Raw genomic sequence first — 14,638 nt, 5'->3', positions numbered from 1 at the left:
CCCCAAGTCCTTGCGTGGCTCTGGGGCTTCCTCCCCCCGCCCCCTCCATCCCAGCAGCAGAAATCCCTCTGTTCCATGGGTCACCAGGGGAACTCCTGCCCCAAGGACGCGCTTCCCTGAGACCTCAGTATGGCAGGTGCTTTCCTGCGGCTCAGGTGTCAATTCAGACTCCGGGTTCTCAAAGAGGCCCTGCCCAAGAGCAGCAACCTCTTCCTGACCTTGTGGAATCAGAAATGACCTTGTCATTGGCTGGCTCATTATCTGTTTCCCCATCAGAATTTAAGAGGTGTTGGAGTGGGGGCTGCTCTGTCCTTATGGCCACTCTCCCCACGGTGCCCCAAGCAGGAGAAACCCTTCTCGTGTGACCACCTATGTAGGGGAATGTGGGCATGAAAGAATGTGTGCACAGGTGTCAAAGGACCGGGAGAGAGCACTCATGCGTAGACGCAGCACCTGTGCCCACTTCACATAGTAAGAGAGACCCCTGGTGTTGGGCATCCAAAACGCCCAACCAGGCCCCGAGGGGTTGGCAACCTGCCCACGTCTGCTCCCAGCTTTCACCTCCAACTCTGAGGGCTGCTTGCCGGGAAGACCTGCCCCTCTCTGCCTGAGACCTTTCTCCGGCCCCAGGGGCACACTCAGCCATGAGGACGAGCTGGAGAATTCACATTCCCGCAAGCAAGCACACTGTTATGATTTGATGTGAGGTGTCCCCCTAAAAGCTCCTATTCATGCAGGAATACACAGAGGTCCAATGATCAGAATGTGATGGCTGTGACCCCATCAGTCCTTCCAGGTTTGGGTGGCTGGGGGGTAACTCAGGCAGGTAGGGTGAGGCTGGAGGAGGCGGGTCCCTGGGGGAGGCTCTGGGAGGATGCATCTTCCCTGCAATCCCTTCCCCACCCCCTCTGCTTCCTGACTGAGCAGAGGGTTCTCCTCCTCCGGGCCCTTCTCCCATGATGTGCTGTCTCACCTTAAGCCCAGAGCAATGGAACTGGTTGTCTGGGGACTGAAACCTCCAAAACCGTGAGCCCCAAACAAACTTTCCATCCTCTAAGCTGTTCTAGTCAGGCATTGTGATCACGGTAATGCAAAAGCTGACTAATGCAATGCCTTGCTGCACAAAGGACAGGTAGTGGGTGGACAGATGCCCCTGCTTCCTCATCCACTGGTTGGGAGGTGACCAGGCATGTTCTACCCTGACTCTGGGAGGTCCCAGCAGCAGGGAGCTCCAGTTCCTTACTAAGCACACTCATGGGTTTCCGTCCGTCTCTGCCTGACTCCACTGCTCTCCCATCAAGCTTGCTGACACCATGTCCCAGGTCAACAAGTTGCACCAGGATCCTTATCCACCCAGACCAGTAGGACTGTTTTCAACCAGGCCACCTCGTGTGGACTGGGAAGCTGCCCAGATCTCAGATCCAGAAACCCGCTCCTCAGGCCAGTCCTTACCACCCCAGCTCCTGCTTACAGGGTCCTTACTTCAGGACTTTCAAACTGGAATTTCTCTTCAGTCCTTCTGCAAGAAAACACACACCTTCATCCAGGAGATGGTTCTCCTCCAGACTGGCAAGAGAAAGAGAAAATCCCATTGACATGATAGCACTTATTATGGAATATGATGTCAGTAATCCACATCCAACATCCGAAAATCTAAACCTACAAATAAGGTAAGGACAGATAAGGTAAGATTAAGGATTCTCAATTCCAGGGACATCTTTGCAAGAGAATTCACTCCAGGGCTCTTCTATATAATAAACTCCTTCAGGTCCTGGCTCTCTCATATCCATGGAAACCTCCTTTCATTTTGGGCAGTCATAATCTTACTGGTAAAAAATATTTCCCACTCTCTAAAGAAACCAGGGTTGGCTAAGTTACAAATACATGGTCACTGATACATAGGAGAAGTTGACAGTTGAGCCTTCCAGGAATGCTTTTGAAAGGTGAGAGTCACAGCTGGCCTGTGCTTTTCAGGTTTGTAGACTAAGTCCTGGAATACAGAAGTAATAGATGCAGGTGGAGCAACTGTCTTGTGATGATGAGGCAAACAACCTTGAGGATGAAGCCACAGGAAAATAAAGAATATTTAAAGGATAGAGACAGAGTCAAGGCCTCTGCTACCTTTAGTAGCCACCATAACAAAACTGCTTACCTCCAGACTACTTATACATGAAAAAACAAATCCTTTTCTGGTATAAGCCTTGTAGATGGATCCCTTGCAGCCTAATGCAGTGTTAAGTTAAACTAAATTTGGCCTGACGTTGCCTCCATACTTTGAGTTCCTTTGTAGCTAACTGCAACCTAACTCAGTACACAAACAAACTGCAAACCAAGAGAATATTCATGTAACAAATAGCTGAATCTCAGCCAATCATAGCAGCTAAGCTTCAGCCGATCACAGGCTGCTAATTCATCACACTGTGTCCAAATAAAACCAATGCCGAGCAGTGACCAATCAGGCTGTATGTCACTTCCTTTCCCTGTCTGTAAATCCTGTGTATCCATGGTTGGATGGCGCTCTTTGAACCTCTCCTGGTTCTAAGTGCTGCCCAGTTCATGAATCAGTCTTTCTTCAAATTAATTCTGCTAAAATGAACTTGTCTGAAGTTTTTTTTTTTTAACACTAATCATAACTGATATGCTCACAGGTGCCACTCCACCAAGAAATGATAAGGGGAAAATCCAATCAGGATTCAATCAGTGGTACTTTGGCAGAACTAGTGAGCCCTGCCAAGAGCCGTGACCCATCCTCAATATCCATTTTCTGGCAAGGTTTATGTGGTTCAGTGCTTTTTCTGCTTCCTGGAAAAATGTAACATTAAGCATGTTAGCTCCCTGATATAATTTGGAACTACAAAGACGACCCTGGAACTGAAGACTCTGTTAACAATATCTATAGGATGGAAAACTTGGAAGTCTGCTTCAGGTCAACAGCATGAGCACAATTCATGGGTCACCTTTCAACTCCCCCAAATTCCATTCACCTTCCAAGGTGACCCCTAATTCTAACACTCAGTGTTCTTAGGAATTCAGATTCACTTTGAAATAACAAAACTCGGGCTGGGATTGTAGCTCAGTGGTGGAACGCTTGCGTAGCATGTGTGTGAGGCACTGGGTTCAATTCTCAGCACCGTATATAAATAAACAAGTAAAATAAAGGTCCATCAACAACTAAAATATATATTAAAAATATATATAACCAAACTTCATCATTAGCAGCTGTCATAGTATGAGTAGTAGCTGTAGTCATAGCAGCAGCTGCCACCATCGTAGTGGTGACTTCAGTGCCGCGATGGTTTAACATCTGTGGTGTGCTCACCCATATGACAGGCACTATATGAAGCTCTCACAGGCACTACCTAACAATTTTTATACACATATTTTTATAGTTGGAAACATTCTCACTCTCATCTTACAGGTGAGAAACCTGAGTTTCAGAGACTGTTATTTAACCTGCCTAAGATTACAGCCTCCTTGATGCCAGAGTCTGCACTCTTACCCATTTTGCTGTGGGAGGACAGTAAACAAATCAGTAAACTAATAAAAAGTATTAAATGAAAACAAATCAGGAGCTAGACATCAGGATCTGTGAGCTTCATACCTCTCAAGACATAAAAAGACAAAATCCATCCATCACTCAGTCACCCTCTCTCTGTCCTATGCACACAGCTGCTCTTTGGATGTGGCCAGGCAATCGAGAAAGGCTGTTCTCTTCCTCCCCAGAGCAGAGACAATCCCCCGAACTCACCAGAGTTCTTCTAGGGCCACATTCTTTTCCAACATCAGGGCTAAGGCTTGGGCACCCACACGGCCAATGTTGTTCCCCACCAGGCTGGACACGGTCATGAAACAGAAAGGCATCAGAGCAGTGAGAGACCTCAGAGACCAGCTAACCTACGGAGAGCAACACGGATGGCACACGTAGCCCACTGACCCGGGGTGCACTAGTGGATCCCAGCGCTCCTCAAGCCCGGGAGCAGCCTTGGAGATCCTTTCTCACGAGGGACACTGTACAGCCACGACCGGTGGATTGCAATTGGTCTTTTAAGATACCATATGACTGATTTGGCCTAAGATCCTCAATTTTGCAGGTGGAGAAACAACTTCTCAAGAGGAGAAGAGTCATCTCCAGAGTCACCCGGAAAGCCTCAAGGGCCCCAACTCCAAAACCAATGGTCTTTCTTCCTCCCCCACCACCTAACACCGAGGGATGGAAAGAAGTTCAGCCGCCTTCAGGACTGGCCTGGTCTCCTTCCTCTTCACTTCCCATCTCCCTATGAAAAAATGCCAGGCGGACCTTGCAGCTTACCTGAGCCACTTCAAGCTCTGGTGGTCATCTAAGGCCTTGGCCAGGGCCTGGGCACCGTTGTCACCCACCTTGTTACCCCAGAGCCTGAGAGGACCAATGGAGTCAACAGATCGTTAGTGGATACCTGCTGTGGGTTCTAGAACTGTCCTCATGTTCGCCTGCCCCCTGAAGCCCCAGCCAGAGGGGCAGGACCACCCAATCCCAGAGAGTTCTCACGGGGACACAAAGTTCTCACTTGGGTCCCAGCATAGTGGACCTGCTGCCATCTTTTTGGTGGGATGGCCCAACCTCTCTCAGATTTCAGTGGCCTTAAATCACAGACTTAAAATACAGGAGAGGCCCAACCATCCCAGACCTTCAGGGACATGGAACCCACCCTCAACAGCAGCTCACAGAGCTGTGACATTTTCCCAACACTGAGTCCAGATTTGCTTCCTGGTAGCTGCCACCCACGTCTGTAACTAGCCCCAGGGACCACCCAGGACAAGTCTACCTCTTTTCCCACAAGTCAGCTCCATGTCTCTGTTCTTCTTAGCACCCCCAGCTACTTCATGGTGTCCACCCTCTCCCCTCCTGGGTCGTCCCCTCTGACCCACTTAGTTTGTTTTAACCCTGTTGCTACCAATGCAGCCTGAACAGGTGCTGGTTTCTAGAACAACCTGCCTCCAACTGAGCTGGCGGGCAACTTGTCTGCTTGTGAAGTGGTTGGAAGAGCTGAGCCCTAAAGTTTTCCTCTCTTCTTTGGTCTCAGATCCCTGTTCTTGTCAAATGTACAACAGGTTCACATGAGACAGCCGAGGGACGGCTGGGGACAGCAGGAGTGACACCCTAAAGGGACAGATGCTCTGCCCAGCAACCAGGGGAAGCCCCACCCTGGAGCCCTGTGGGGTGTGGGCTCCTCTCACAGTCAGTGGATGATCCCCCTCCCCTTCCTGGCAGGCGCCAGCTTGGCCCTACTGCCAGGGCGAGTGCTCAAGAGCCGAGGCGGCACACTCCCATCCTTCCCACTTCCCTCCCTCCAGGTCAGGGCCCTCACAGAGACCCACACCCCGGGTATGTGCATGGCATTAGTCTGGGATGGGGCCCTGGTGATGGTGTCTTTCAGAAGCACAGAGTGGTTCCAAGATACAGCCAAAGCACAGCCCTAAGCACCCCAAGGACCAGAAGGCTTCCTGTCCAGGTTCAGGGTGCTGCCTCCCCCGGCCCTGACATCCTGAACTTCCTGCTTATCAGATGAAGCAGGCACAGAGGCAGCTGAGAGCCACCCACTCACTCCTCCGTTGGCCCTTCCCCCAGGGGGCCCAGCCCCCCTCTGGGGCCCGACAACTGGTGGTTTTGACCTGCCCTACATTCTTGGAAGTCCCCAGACTCCTCCACGCGGACCTATCTGTCCCAGAGTCCAACCTACCCCAGGAACTGCAGGGAGGCATTGCTTCGGAGCCCCTGGGCCAGCACCTGGGCCCCCGCTGCGGTGATGTGGTTGTTCCCCAGCCTGGAAGGGAAGACAGGAGGCTGAGACACAGCAGAGGGCAGGGGACGAGGCTCCGCAGGGCCAGGGGCAGGGAGGCCTGGCAGGAAAGCCCTGAAGACCGTGCCAGAGTGCAGCAGCTACCTGCTCACTCAGTGGCTCCAACTTTGTTGTCCCCAGCCGAAGGAAAGTGGAGGAGGAACTATTTGGTGACATAGTGTGACAGGTCTGGGCAGGAGCCATAGCAGGCAGCTGTCCTGGGAGGTAGTTTTCCCAAGAGCTGAAGACGACTCTGTCCCACCTTTCCCAGTCGTCTCAGTCACCCCAGCACGTCCCTGCTGACATGCACAGACCACTTTGCCACAGGTACTAGTTACCTCTTCTGCAAGATCTGGGGCAGGCTCAGGCAGTGGGAAGAGGGAGGAGCCTCTGGGCATGGACATTGCCAACCCCCAAAGAGACACAGGGGAGTGTTGGGGCAGGAGGACGGTCTGGTCCCAACCAGAAAGAGTCCAGCTGAAGCCAAATTCAGGTATGTCCAAGAGTGTCAGAAAAACCCCAGAGCTCTCTCCCACCCAGCACTTCCTGGAATAATCAAAATATAATTTCATCTGTTCAAAGAACTCTAAGTCATTCTGACTCAACAGCCTTGCAGGGTGGGCACTGTTATTCCCTTTAAGAAGGGGTGCAGCACCATGACACGGCACCTCCCCGACCTCCAGCCTCAGCTCCCTGCAGGCAACCAAGGCCCCAGAATCCATGCCCTTCGCCTTGGCACCAAGGCCCAAGGCTTCCCACAAGGGGCTCCCTCCCAGTGACCAGAGACACCAGCCAGCCCCATGGATTTGGCCTGAGGCGCCCTGATGGCCTTGCTGAGCTCTCTCGGAGCTACACTGAAGTACAAGCTTCTTCAGCCTCCCCAGCCCCCTCCCCGTTTCCCCTTGGACACATTTTCCCCAGCAAATCTGATGGCCGTGCAGTTCCTTCCTGGAGACTCACAGAAGACTCGCAAGCTGTGAGCTTACATAACGTGCCCACGATCTTTCAGTGGCTGAGCTCACTACACAAAGCACTCACTGTTCTGCATGAGATCTTCATGCATAATAACTCGCTCGACCACCACAACAACCTCAGAGGGGGCTATAATCATCATCCTCATTTTCTAGAAGGGGAAAATGGAGGCCCAGAGACATCTACCAGGCTGACCCAAGGTCACACAGCTAATGAGGATTCAAATGCCAAGGGTTCCTAGAGTCAAACTGTGGGCAGCTCAGCTCTAGAGCCTCTAGTTTCAAGGACTCTGATGCATTGACCAGAAACCCAGGACTTCAAATGCGGGTACAGCACCCCAGTGCCACCTGCAGCCCTCCCTGGGCAGGTAACCAGGTCAGTCTGGGGGAGCAGGTGGTAATGACAGAATAGAGTCTTTTGTGCAAAATGGCACCGGTGGCCTTGGTCTCAGCAGCTCCGACTAGCTCCGACTGAGACGAGCTACAAAGCCAAGTTTAAAAACAGTAGCTTCCATCCCCAAACCCAGCCCAGCCCAGCAAGTGAAAATAATAGATTCTTTCCATAAAGCAATGCTTTACTTTGTCTTCCTTTAAAGCCACACACATGACAGGAGGCAAGAATAACCAAAAGCCGGGGCGGGGGGGGATGCAAAATGGCAACTGGGAGGAGAGAGACTCCAGTTGAGGCCCGGAGGTTCTGCAGCAGCAGCCGGGCAGAGCTCCTGGGGAGTACAGACCTTGCCTGCTCCAGCTGGTGACAAGACCTTCCAGGAGCATTTCAGCCAATGGCTGGGGCAGCACTGGGACAAAGATGGCACATGTCTCCCCCAGCAGGACGCCCTCAGTGTCCATCAGGGAACCTTGTAACCCCAAAGAGCCTGGGACACTCTTAGACACAGGGAAGGACAAGGCCTAGAAACTCTTCTTTGCCCCTGAGCAGAGCTGGTCCACAGGAGATCAAAGCAGTGCGGGAACCCAGCTCACAATGACACTGCCCTGGGCTCAGTCAGGAAGTCACAAGCCCACCATGGGCCGGGCCAGGTAGACCCAGACCCCACCAAAAACTACCTTCCAGGGAGCAGGAACACCCAGGGCTTACCTCAATGCCAAGAAGTCCTGCTTGCATGTGAGGAGTGTGGCCAGGGAGTGTGCACAGCCGTCAGTCAATTTGTTGTTGAACAAACTGTGATGTCCCAGGAGAGAGGAGATGTGGAGGTGAGGCCTGTGGCCAGTGAGCCCTCAAACCCAAGGCTGCCCCAATCGGCACCTGCCAGCCATGCAACACCCCTCCCCAGCCCCTCACACTCTCGGCTGCCCAGACAGCGTGGCCTGGGATGAGCCTGGGGTACCCAAGGCCCCCCATCCACAGCCCAGCCCAACTTACGCTAACTTCTGCAGGTGCTCACAGTGAAGAGCGTGCTCAATGAGCCTGCAGAGGCCTCGGTCTGAGATATCGTTATCGCGCAAACTAAAAGAGATGGAATGAATCAATGGAAAAATGGAGCTAACTCAGGAAGAAAATGCACAGCACCCCAAAAGAGAGTCTTGCTCACATCCCCAAAGTGCCAGCATATGTGCTTCTGGGAACCACCACCAAGACAGAGCACCCCGGAAGCGTGGAGACCCCCCAGCATTCCTGGCCAGGTGGCTGACTATGGTGGGGACGGCCCCGGGGATTCAGAGTCCCTAATGAAGAGCACTGGAATCCTTGGACAGTCGCAGGTCTAATTCCAGGCCCCATTTCTATTTCTGCAAAAGGATGATGGTCATCACAGCGGCTCACTGAAGGGTCCCAGTGGAAAGAGGCTGATCTGTACCAGATGGGCCAACCCTGGGGGCAGCGATGGTCACCACCTTCTAGTTAGCAGACTGTGGAGAGTTGGATGAGACTGGCCCCAACCAGTGCATAACAGGTTGTAGATAGTGAAGCCTCTCTGGGCTGTCCTTGACCCAAGGACACTACTCCTGAAGGGCAGATCCTGCCTAGCAAGCCCCCTCTAGCTCACCTGAGCATGAGCTCATCTGACCGCTTCCCTAAAATACAGATTCTTGGGCATCGATCCTGAACTGGTGCTTCCATACACGTGGGGTGGGGCCCAGAGGTCCATGTATTTTAACATCTGTGCAATGATTTTTTAATCTGCAGACAATGGCCCTGACTCAGTGGTTATCAGCTCAGGCACTAGAGTCCCTCATCGGGACATTCCGATCCTGACCAGGCTCTTACTGGCTATTTTCTGTTTCTTTCATCTACAAGAAGGGAACGATCACATTATCACCCTCTCCAGGCTGTACACACAGCCCTGTGAGCCCCTGGCACATGGTACGAGTCACCTGTCATCAGGAGCACTGGCACGTATGGAACATTCTGTGTGCCTGTCCTGGCATTTCCCAACAGTAACCTGATCCTCACCCCAAGCCCTTGGAGCAGGCACTACTATGATGCTCATTAGAAAGAAACTGAGGCACAGACACGTGAAGCGACTTTGCTAAAGCTGCACAGCACCTACAGGGTTGAGCTTAAGTGGGCTGCTCCAAATCCCACCCCTGTCCACCACACCGTGGGGCCCCCCTTGTGGCCTCAGATGGGTGCCCGTTCTAGAGAAGCGGTTTTCAGGCTGCAGGTCGTGTGACCCATTAGTGTGTCACAGAACCAATTTTGAAGGTCCTGAGCAGCATTTTTAAAACTGAAATAGGACAGAAGAAGAGAGCAGAGCGTCTCAGAGCTCACGAGGCAAAGTCATCTCATGAAGCTTCTCATTTAGAAGTTCTGAATGCGGGTGCGTCTACTTACGGCTTCCTCTCACTGTGGGGTTACCGTCAAAAAACTTTGAAACCCATCACCCTAGAGTCAGAGGGAGTCAGGGTGTAAAGAACCCTGCATCGGGTGCTTCACATCCAGGGTTTCCTAGAGGCTGAGGGCTGCAGTTGGCATGGAAACTCCTCCAGTGGAGAGATGCAACCTGGCGCTGTGGGAGAGGAGCTTGGCCCCTCGCCCCCACGCATCTCTCTCTCTCTCTCTCTCTCTCTCTCTCTCACACACACACACACACACACACACACACAATTATGCCCAGGAAGCAACCTTCTAGTTGTGCGTAGGATAAAGAACAATGGATCTTGGTCGAGGGCCTGAACCACTGGTTCACTTCCTGTTTCTATGATGAAATCTCTCCCAGAACTAACACATAAAGAGAAAGGAGTTATCTGGATACACAGTTAGGAGTTCCAGTTCATGGTCCATGGGCCTTGGTTGCTGTGGGGACGATGGCAAGGCAGCCACTCATGGCAGAAAACATTCTTAACATCATAAGCCAAAGAGCAAAGAGAAAGAGACAGAGGCTGGGTCCCACAGTCCGTCTGCCTCAAGGGCACGCCTCCAGAAATCTGCAGACTTCCTACAAGGCCCACTTCTGAAAGGTCCTGCCATCTCCCAGTAGTGCTACTCTGGGGACAAAGCTTTTCCACACGTGGACCTTTGGGGAATGCTTATCCAAATGGTGGCGACTGCTAATGGAGACATCAAGCTGGTTCCTCCAGACCAGGGGTTCTCGGTGTGAGAGCAGCTGTGACAGAATCACCCGCAGTGTGTGGGACAGCTGTAGATACCGAGGCCATCCACTGAATGGGAGTTACGGGGGGCAGGCCCGGAAATCTGCACTGCATCAGTTAACTCTGCACACTGTAGTCTGAGCACCATGCATTGGAAACAGCCTGCCTGACCTTTCTCTGAAAATAGAGACAGACCCACAGCTTCCCTAAAGCCCTTTTATTTATTTATTTTTTGATACTGAGGATTGAACTCAGGGACACTTGACCCCTGAGCCACCTCCCCAGCCCTATTTTGTGTTTTATTTAGAGACAGGGTCTCACTGAGTTCCTTAGTGCCTCGCTAAGTTGCTGAGGTTGGCTTTGAACTCACGATCCTCGTATCTCAGCCTCCCAAGCCTCTGGGATTACAGGCGTGCGCCACCACGCCCAGCTCCCTACCGCCCTCTGCACACCACATGGGAACACTCCTGATCAGTCAGAGAGGACCCACTGAAGAATTCCAGGGACGGATTGGTCTGTGAGGATCATTCTGGTCTCTTGGGATTCAAGAACCCCTGGGAGAACCAGCTTAGCAGACAGACGGGCCTCCCGACTCCCCAGCCAGAAGACCACACCTCTTCCCTCCAGAGGAAGTGCCAGATGCTCTGCCTCCCTTCTCTGCCGGGCTCTTGGTCCTGGGAGGCTGACGTCTGTGGCCATCAGCAGCAGGAGCAGATCTGCCTCCTCGGTGGTTCAGCAGAGGAAGGCACTGACCAGAGGCACTGACCAGGGCCAAGCCTGACTCTCCTGGAGCCCAGGTGGCTCAGGATGCCCTGGCCACTCCTTCCTCTCAGCTGATAAGTCCACCCTCCCTGAGCCTCAGGTCCTTCCCCACCACCACTAGCCCCAGGGCCTGCTCCATTCCCCTTGGCTCTTGGTGACCCCTGCAGACAGCCCCTTTATTAGACTCTCCTCAGCTTATCCCAGTTTAAGTGTGGGATCTGTTTCCTCCAAGACCACAACAGGTACAGCCATACTTACATTCTATATTAATTGTACATAAGACACATGATACCATGGATGATTAACTACCCATAATCTATGTTACGTGATTAACTTATGACCACAGTCCCTATCTAGGGGCTAATGAAAGCCAATGCACAAGTTCAAGTAGATTCCATGTGTTTGTTTCATGGAGAAAAAAAAGGCTTGCTGATTTGCCTCAGAGAAGACACATCCCCTTCATACATTCAAGGAGGTCTCTCACCCTTTGCTTGGGGTCAATAAAGGTCACTGAAAGTAGCCCCAAAGCCCCTGAAGATTGTGAACAGATTTTAACTTCCGTCTACAACTTTTTGCTTTTTCCTGGGTTCTACCGAATTGCAGTGCTCCCTCCCCTGGGTATTGCTGAAATCCCACCTGCATACTGCACTACCTGATAGGAAAAAAGTGGGCCACGTGGGGCACAGTGGCACACACTTACATTCCCAAAAACTTGGGAGGCTGAGGCAGAAGGATCACCAGTCAGAAGCCAGCCTGGGCAACCTAAGCGAGACACTGTCTCAAAATAAAAATCAAAAGGGCTAGGGAAATTGATATGCCTGTAATCCCAGCAGCTCTGGAGGCTGAGGCAGGAGGATCGCAATTTCAAAGCCAGCCTCAGCAACAGTGAGGCGCTCAGCAACTCAGTGAGACCCTGTCTCTAAATAAAATACAAAAAGGGCTGGGGATGTGGCTCATTGGTCGAGTGACCCTGACTTCAATAATGCCCCCCACCCCCCCCAAAAAAACTCTGCACATAACCTTGAGGTTTTCCTAGAGCCTTAGAAGTGCATCCACAGAGATGAGATGGAGAGCAGAAAATTGATAGTCAGAAAAATGTGAAACCCAGTCTGCAGTTTCCTGTGTGACTGTCTCTCTTTTTTAAATATTTTTTTCAGTTGTAGGGGGACATGATACCTTTTTTTAAATTTTATTTTAAATATATGGTGAACCCCGGGCCTCACACTTGGGAGACAAGTGTTCTACTGCTGAGCCCCAGCCCCAGCCTGTGACTGTCTCTATTTGTTGGTTTGTTTTCATGGCACTGGGGATTGAACTCAGGGAGTGACAAATGCTAGCCGCTGTGTGACTCACTTCACTGTCTGAGCCTCAAAACAAGGACAAGGGGGATAATAACGGCCCTGCCGCCGGCGCAGAGTGGCTGTGGATATTAAGTGAAATCATACTGGAAAGCGCAGCAAGCACCGTACCTAGCAGACGGGACATTGACTAAGGCGTGGCTGTCACATATTGACACTAAAGCCCAGAATGGGGAAGGGTCTGGCCTGTGTCGTACCAGGGGGTGCGCCTGGACATCTGGATCCCAACGGGCACTCCCACACTTAACTTTGCAGTCCTGTCCCCCCCGCCATGCCCGACCAGCCATGCCAGCCGCACTCACTAAAGAGCCTTGCAGATACCCAGGCAAGGCAGCAGCTGCTCCACGCCAATGTCACCCACAGAGTTATAGTCCAGCTGCAGGGCCACGGGCCGCTGGAGGTGCCGCAGCACAAAGGCCAGGGCGGCACACTCGGCGGGGCCCACCCTGCAAAACGTCAGCTTGAGGTGCCCGACATCCAGCCCGCGCACCGCCTCCCGCGCCAGCCGCTCCTCCTGCATCTCATACAGGCTCCGGATGAGCCAGATGAACCCGGGCATGGCGTGCATGCTCTTGGCCTCACCCGGCACAGCTGGTGGGATGGACTGGAAGTGCTTGCGGAGGCTGCGGGATAGACAGCGGCGAGTACAGGCTCGTCGGCGCCGGAGCAGAGCCTTTTTGGACACCTGGCACAGAGCCAGCAGGTCCCGGTGCTCCTGGGACAGAAGCCCTGCCAGGAAAGCTGCTGTGATCTGAAGGTTGTGCGGCTCGGCCTCCTGCAGCAAAGCCACCACGCTGCCCTCCTCACACCCGGAGCCCTGGACGCACAGTGTGGGCAGCAGGCGGGCCAGTGGAGAGCTGCCCGGCCTGTGGCAGTTGAAGAGGCGTCTGAACGAGGCTACGGGCACGTCAGGGCTCAGCGCCAGGTAGATGGCCGCAAAAAAGCACTGGAAAGTAATGTGCAGGAATTCCAGGGCTGGCGCACTCCCTGGCACCACCCGCTGGGCACACACCAGGAAGCCAAGAGAAATGTCATCAGGGTCCACCTGGGCTGCCTGCAGCTGCTGGGCAGAGAACACGTAGCAGCACAGGCCCAGGCCCCAGAGAGCCAGTTGACCAAGGTGCAGGAGGGTGGAGAGCCTGCCTCGGAAGAGGCCGGGTCCCCGGACGTGGGAGGCCACGTCTGGCGGGGAGGCACGCAGCAGGAAATGCTGCAGGATCAGAAGGTACATATCTGTGGTGGTCTTTGGGGACCCCGTGTCCTGCAGCAGCAGTTCCTGGTGGCATCTGGACACCATCCATGAGAAAACAGGAAGATGGCATAAGCCGTACAGGGCTGAGGTCGCTTGGAGCAGGTGGAGGAGGCGGTCGGCCATCCCAGGCTCAGGATGGCACCTCCTCAGGTAAAGCTCGATGGCCTCCTTTGAGAAGCCCCTCAGGTGGCACTCGGTGCACACGTACTTCCTGAGGAGGGCCGACACGGCGTCTGGACGGCTGGTCAGCACCTTGCGAGCGTTCTTGAGCAGGTTGCCCTGCAGGAGGTTGAAGAGCAGAGTGGGGACGGACGTGGGGTCCGACGGGGAGCAGTGGCGCTCGCCATCGGTGAACCTGAACCTGAACTCGTCGAAGCCGTCGAAGGTCAGCAGGACGCGGTCGGGGTGGTCGAGGAGGAACTGAAAGACGTCCTGCTGGCCCGCATCGGGCCAGCAGCAGTGCTCAAAGATCAACGTCCTCAAGGACAGCGGTTTGGTCACGCACTGCAGCTGCCGGCAGCTGAACGGGAAGACGAAGAGAAAGTCCTGGAAGTGCTGCCCAGTCGCCCAGAGCAAGTGCAGCCGCTGCAGGAGTGTGCTCTTGCCGCTGCCCGCCTCGCCCACCACCAGCACGGTGTCCGCGTCTTTGTTGAGGTGTCCCTGGGCTCTGAAGAGCTCCTCCAGGCCCAGGGTGGCGGGGCTCTTGTGCAGGGCCCCGGCCGTGCCCACCTCCGTGCGCAGCTCCAGGGTGTTCTCTGTGTACACGTCGTCCAGGCACAGATTCTCCGCGCCGTCGTAAGTGCTGAGGCAGCGGGACTGCGCGGACACCGTGCTCCTCAGCTTGGAGGCGTACTTCCGGCAATCTGCAGCTGGAAGACAGCAGAAGAGCAGATGAGGACGAGACTGTGGTCAAGGTGGGACCCGGCC

At 53.6% G+C, this 14,638-nt stretch overlaps 1 protein-coding gene across 11 annotated transcripts in view; it reads right to left on the bottom strand.

Moving 5' to 3' along the window:
* The window catches only part of Nod2 (nucleotide binding oligomerization domain containing 2), a 37,718-nt gene that overhangs the window by 7,181 nt on the left and 15,899 nt on the right, over window positions 1-14,638 (bottom strand). For 3 of the 11 annotated variants that reach the window (XM_078032285.1, XM_078032286.1, XM_078032287.1), the window contains exons 4-10: window positions 12,762-14,580; window positions 8,172-8,255; window positions 7,887-7,970; window positions 5,718-5,801; window positions 4,310-4,393; window positions 3,749-3,832; window positions 1,483-1,659 (exon numbers count right to left, since the gene is read on the bottom strand). In XM_078032285.1, coding sequence (XP_077888411.1) covers window positions 1,483-1,659; window positions 3,749-3,832; window positions 4,310-4,393; window positions 5,718-5,801; window positions 7,887-7,970; window positions 8,172-8,255; window positions 12,762-14,580 — 2,416 coding nt within the window. Of the gene's footprint in view, window positions 1-1,452; window positions 1,660-3,748; window positions 3,833-4,309; window positions 4,394-5,717; window positions 5,802-7,886; window positions 7,971-8,171; window positions 8,256-12,761; window positions 14,581-14,638 lie in introns of all 11 variants that reach the window. The other 8 variants (XM_005318168.5, XM_040279955.2, XR_013430870.1 and 5 more) reach the window with 7 other exon arrangements.

Source organism: Ictidomys tridecemlineatus, chromosome 15 (assembly GCF_052094955.1).
Source record: "Ictidomys tridecemlineatus isolate mIctTri1 chromosome 15, mIctTri1.hap1, whole genome shotgun sequence".
In the NCBI taxonomy this organism is placed as follows: Eukaryota; Metazoa; Chordata; class Mammalia; order Rodentia; family Sciuridae; genus Ictidomys; species Ictidomys tridecemlineatus.
This window is presented reverse-complemented; position numbering and strand designations above follow the sequence as displayed.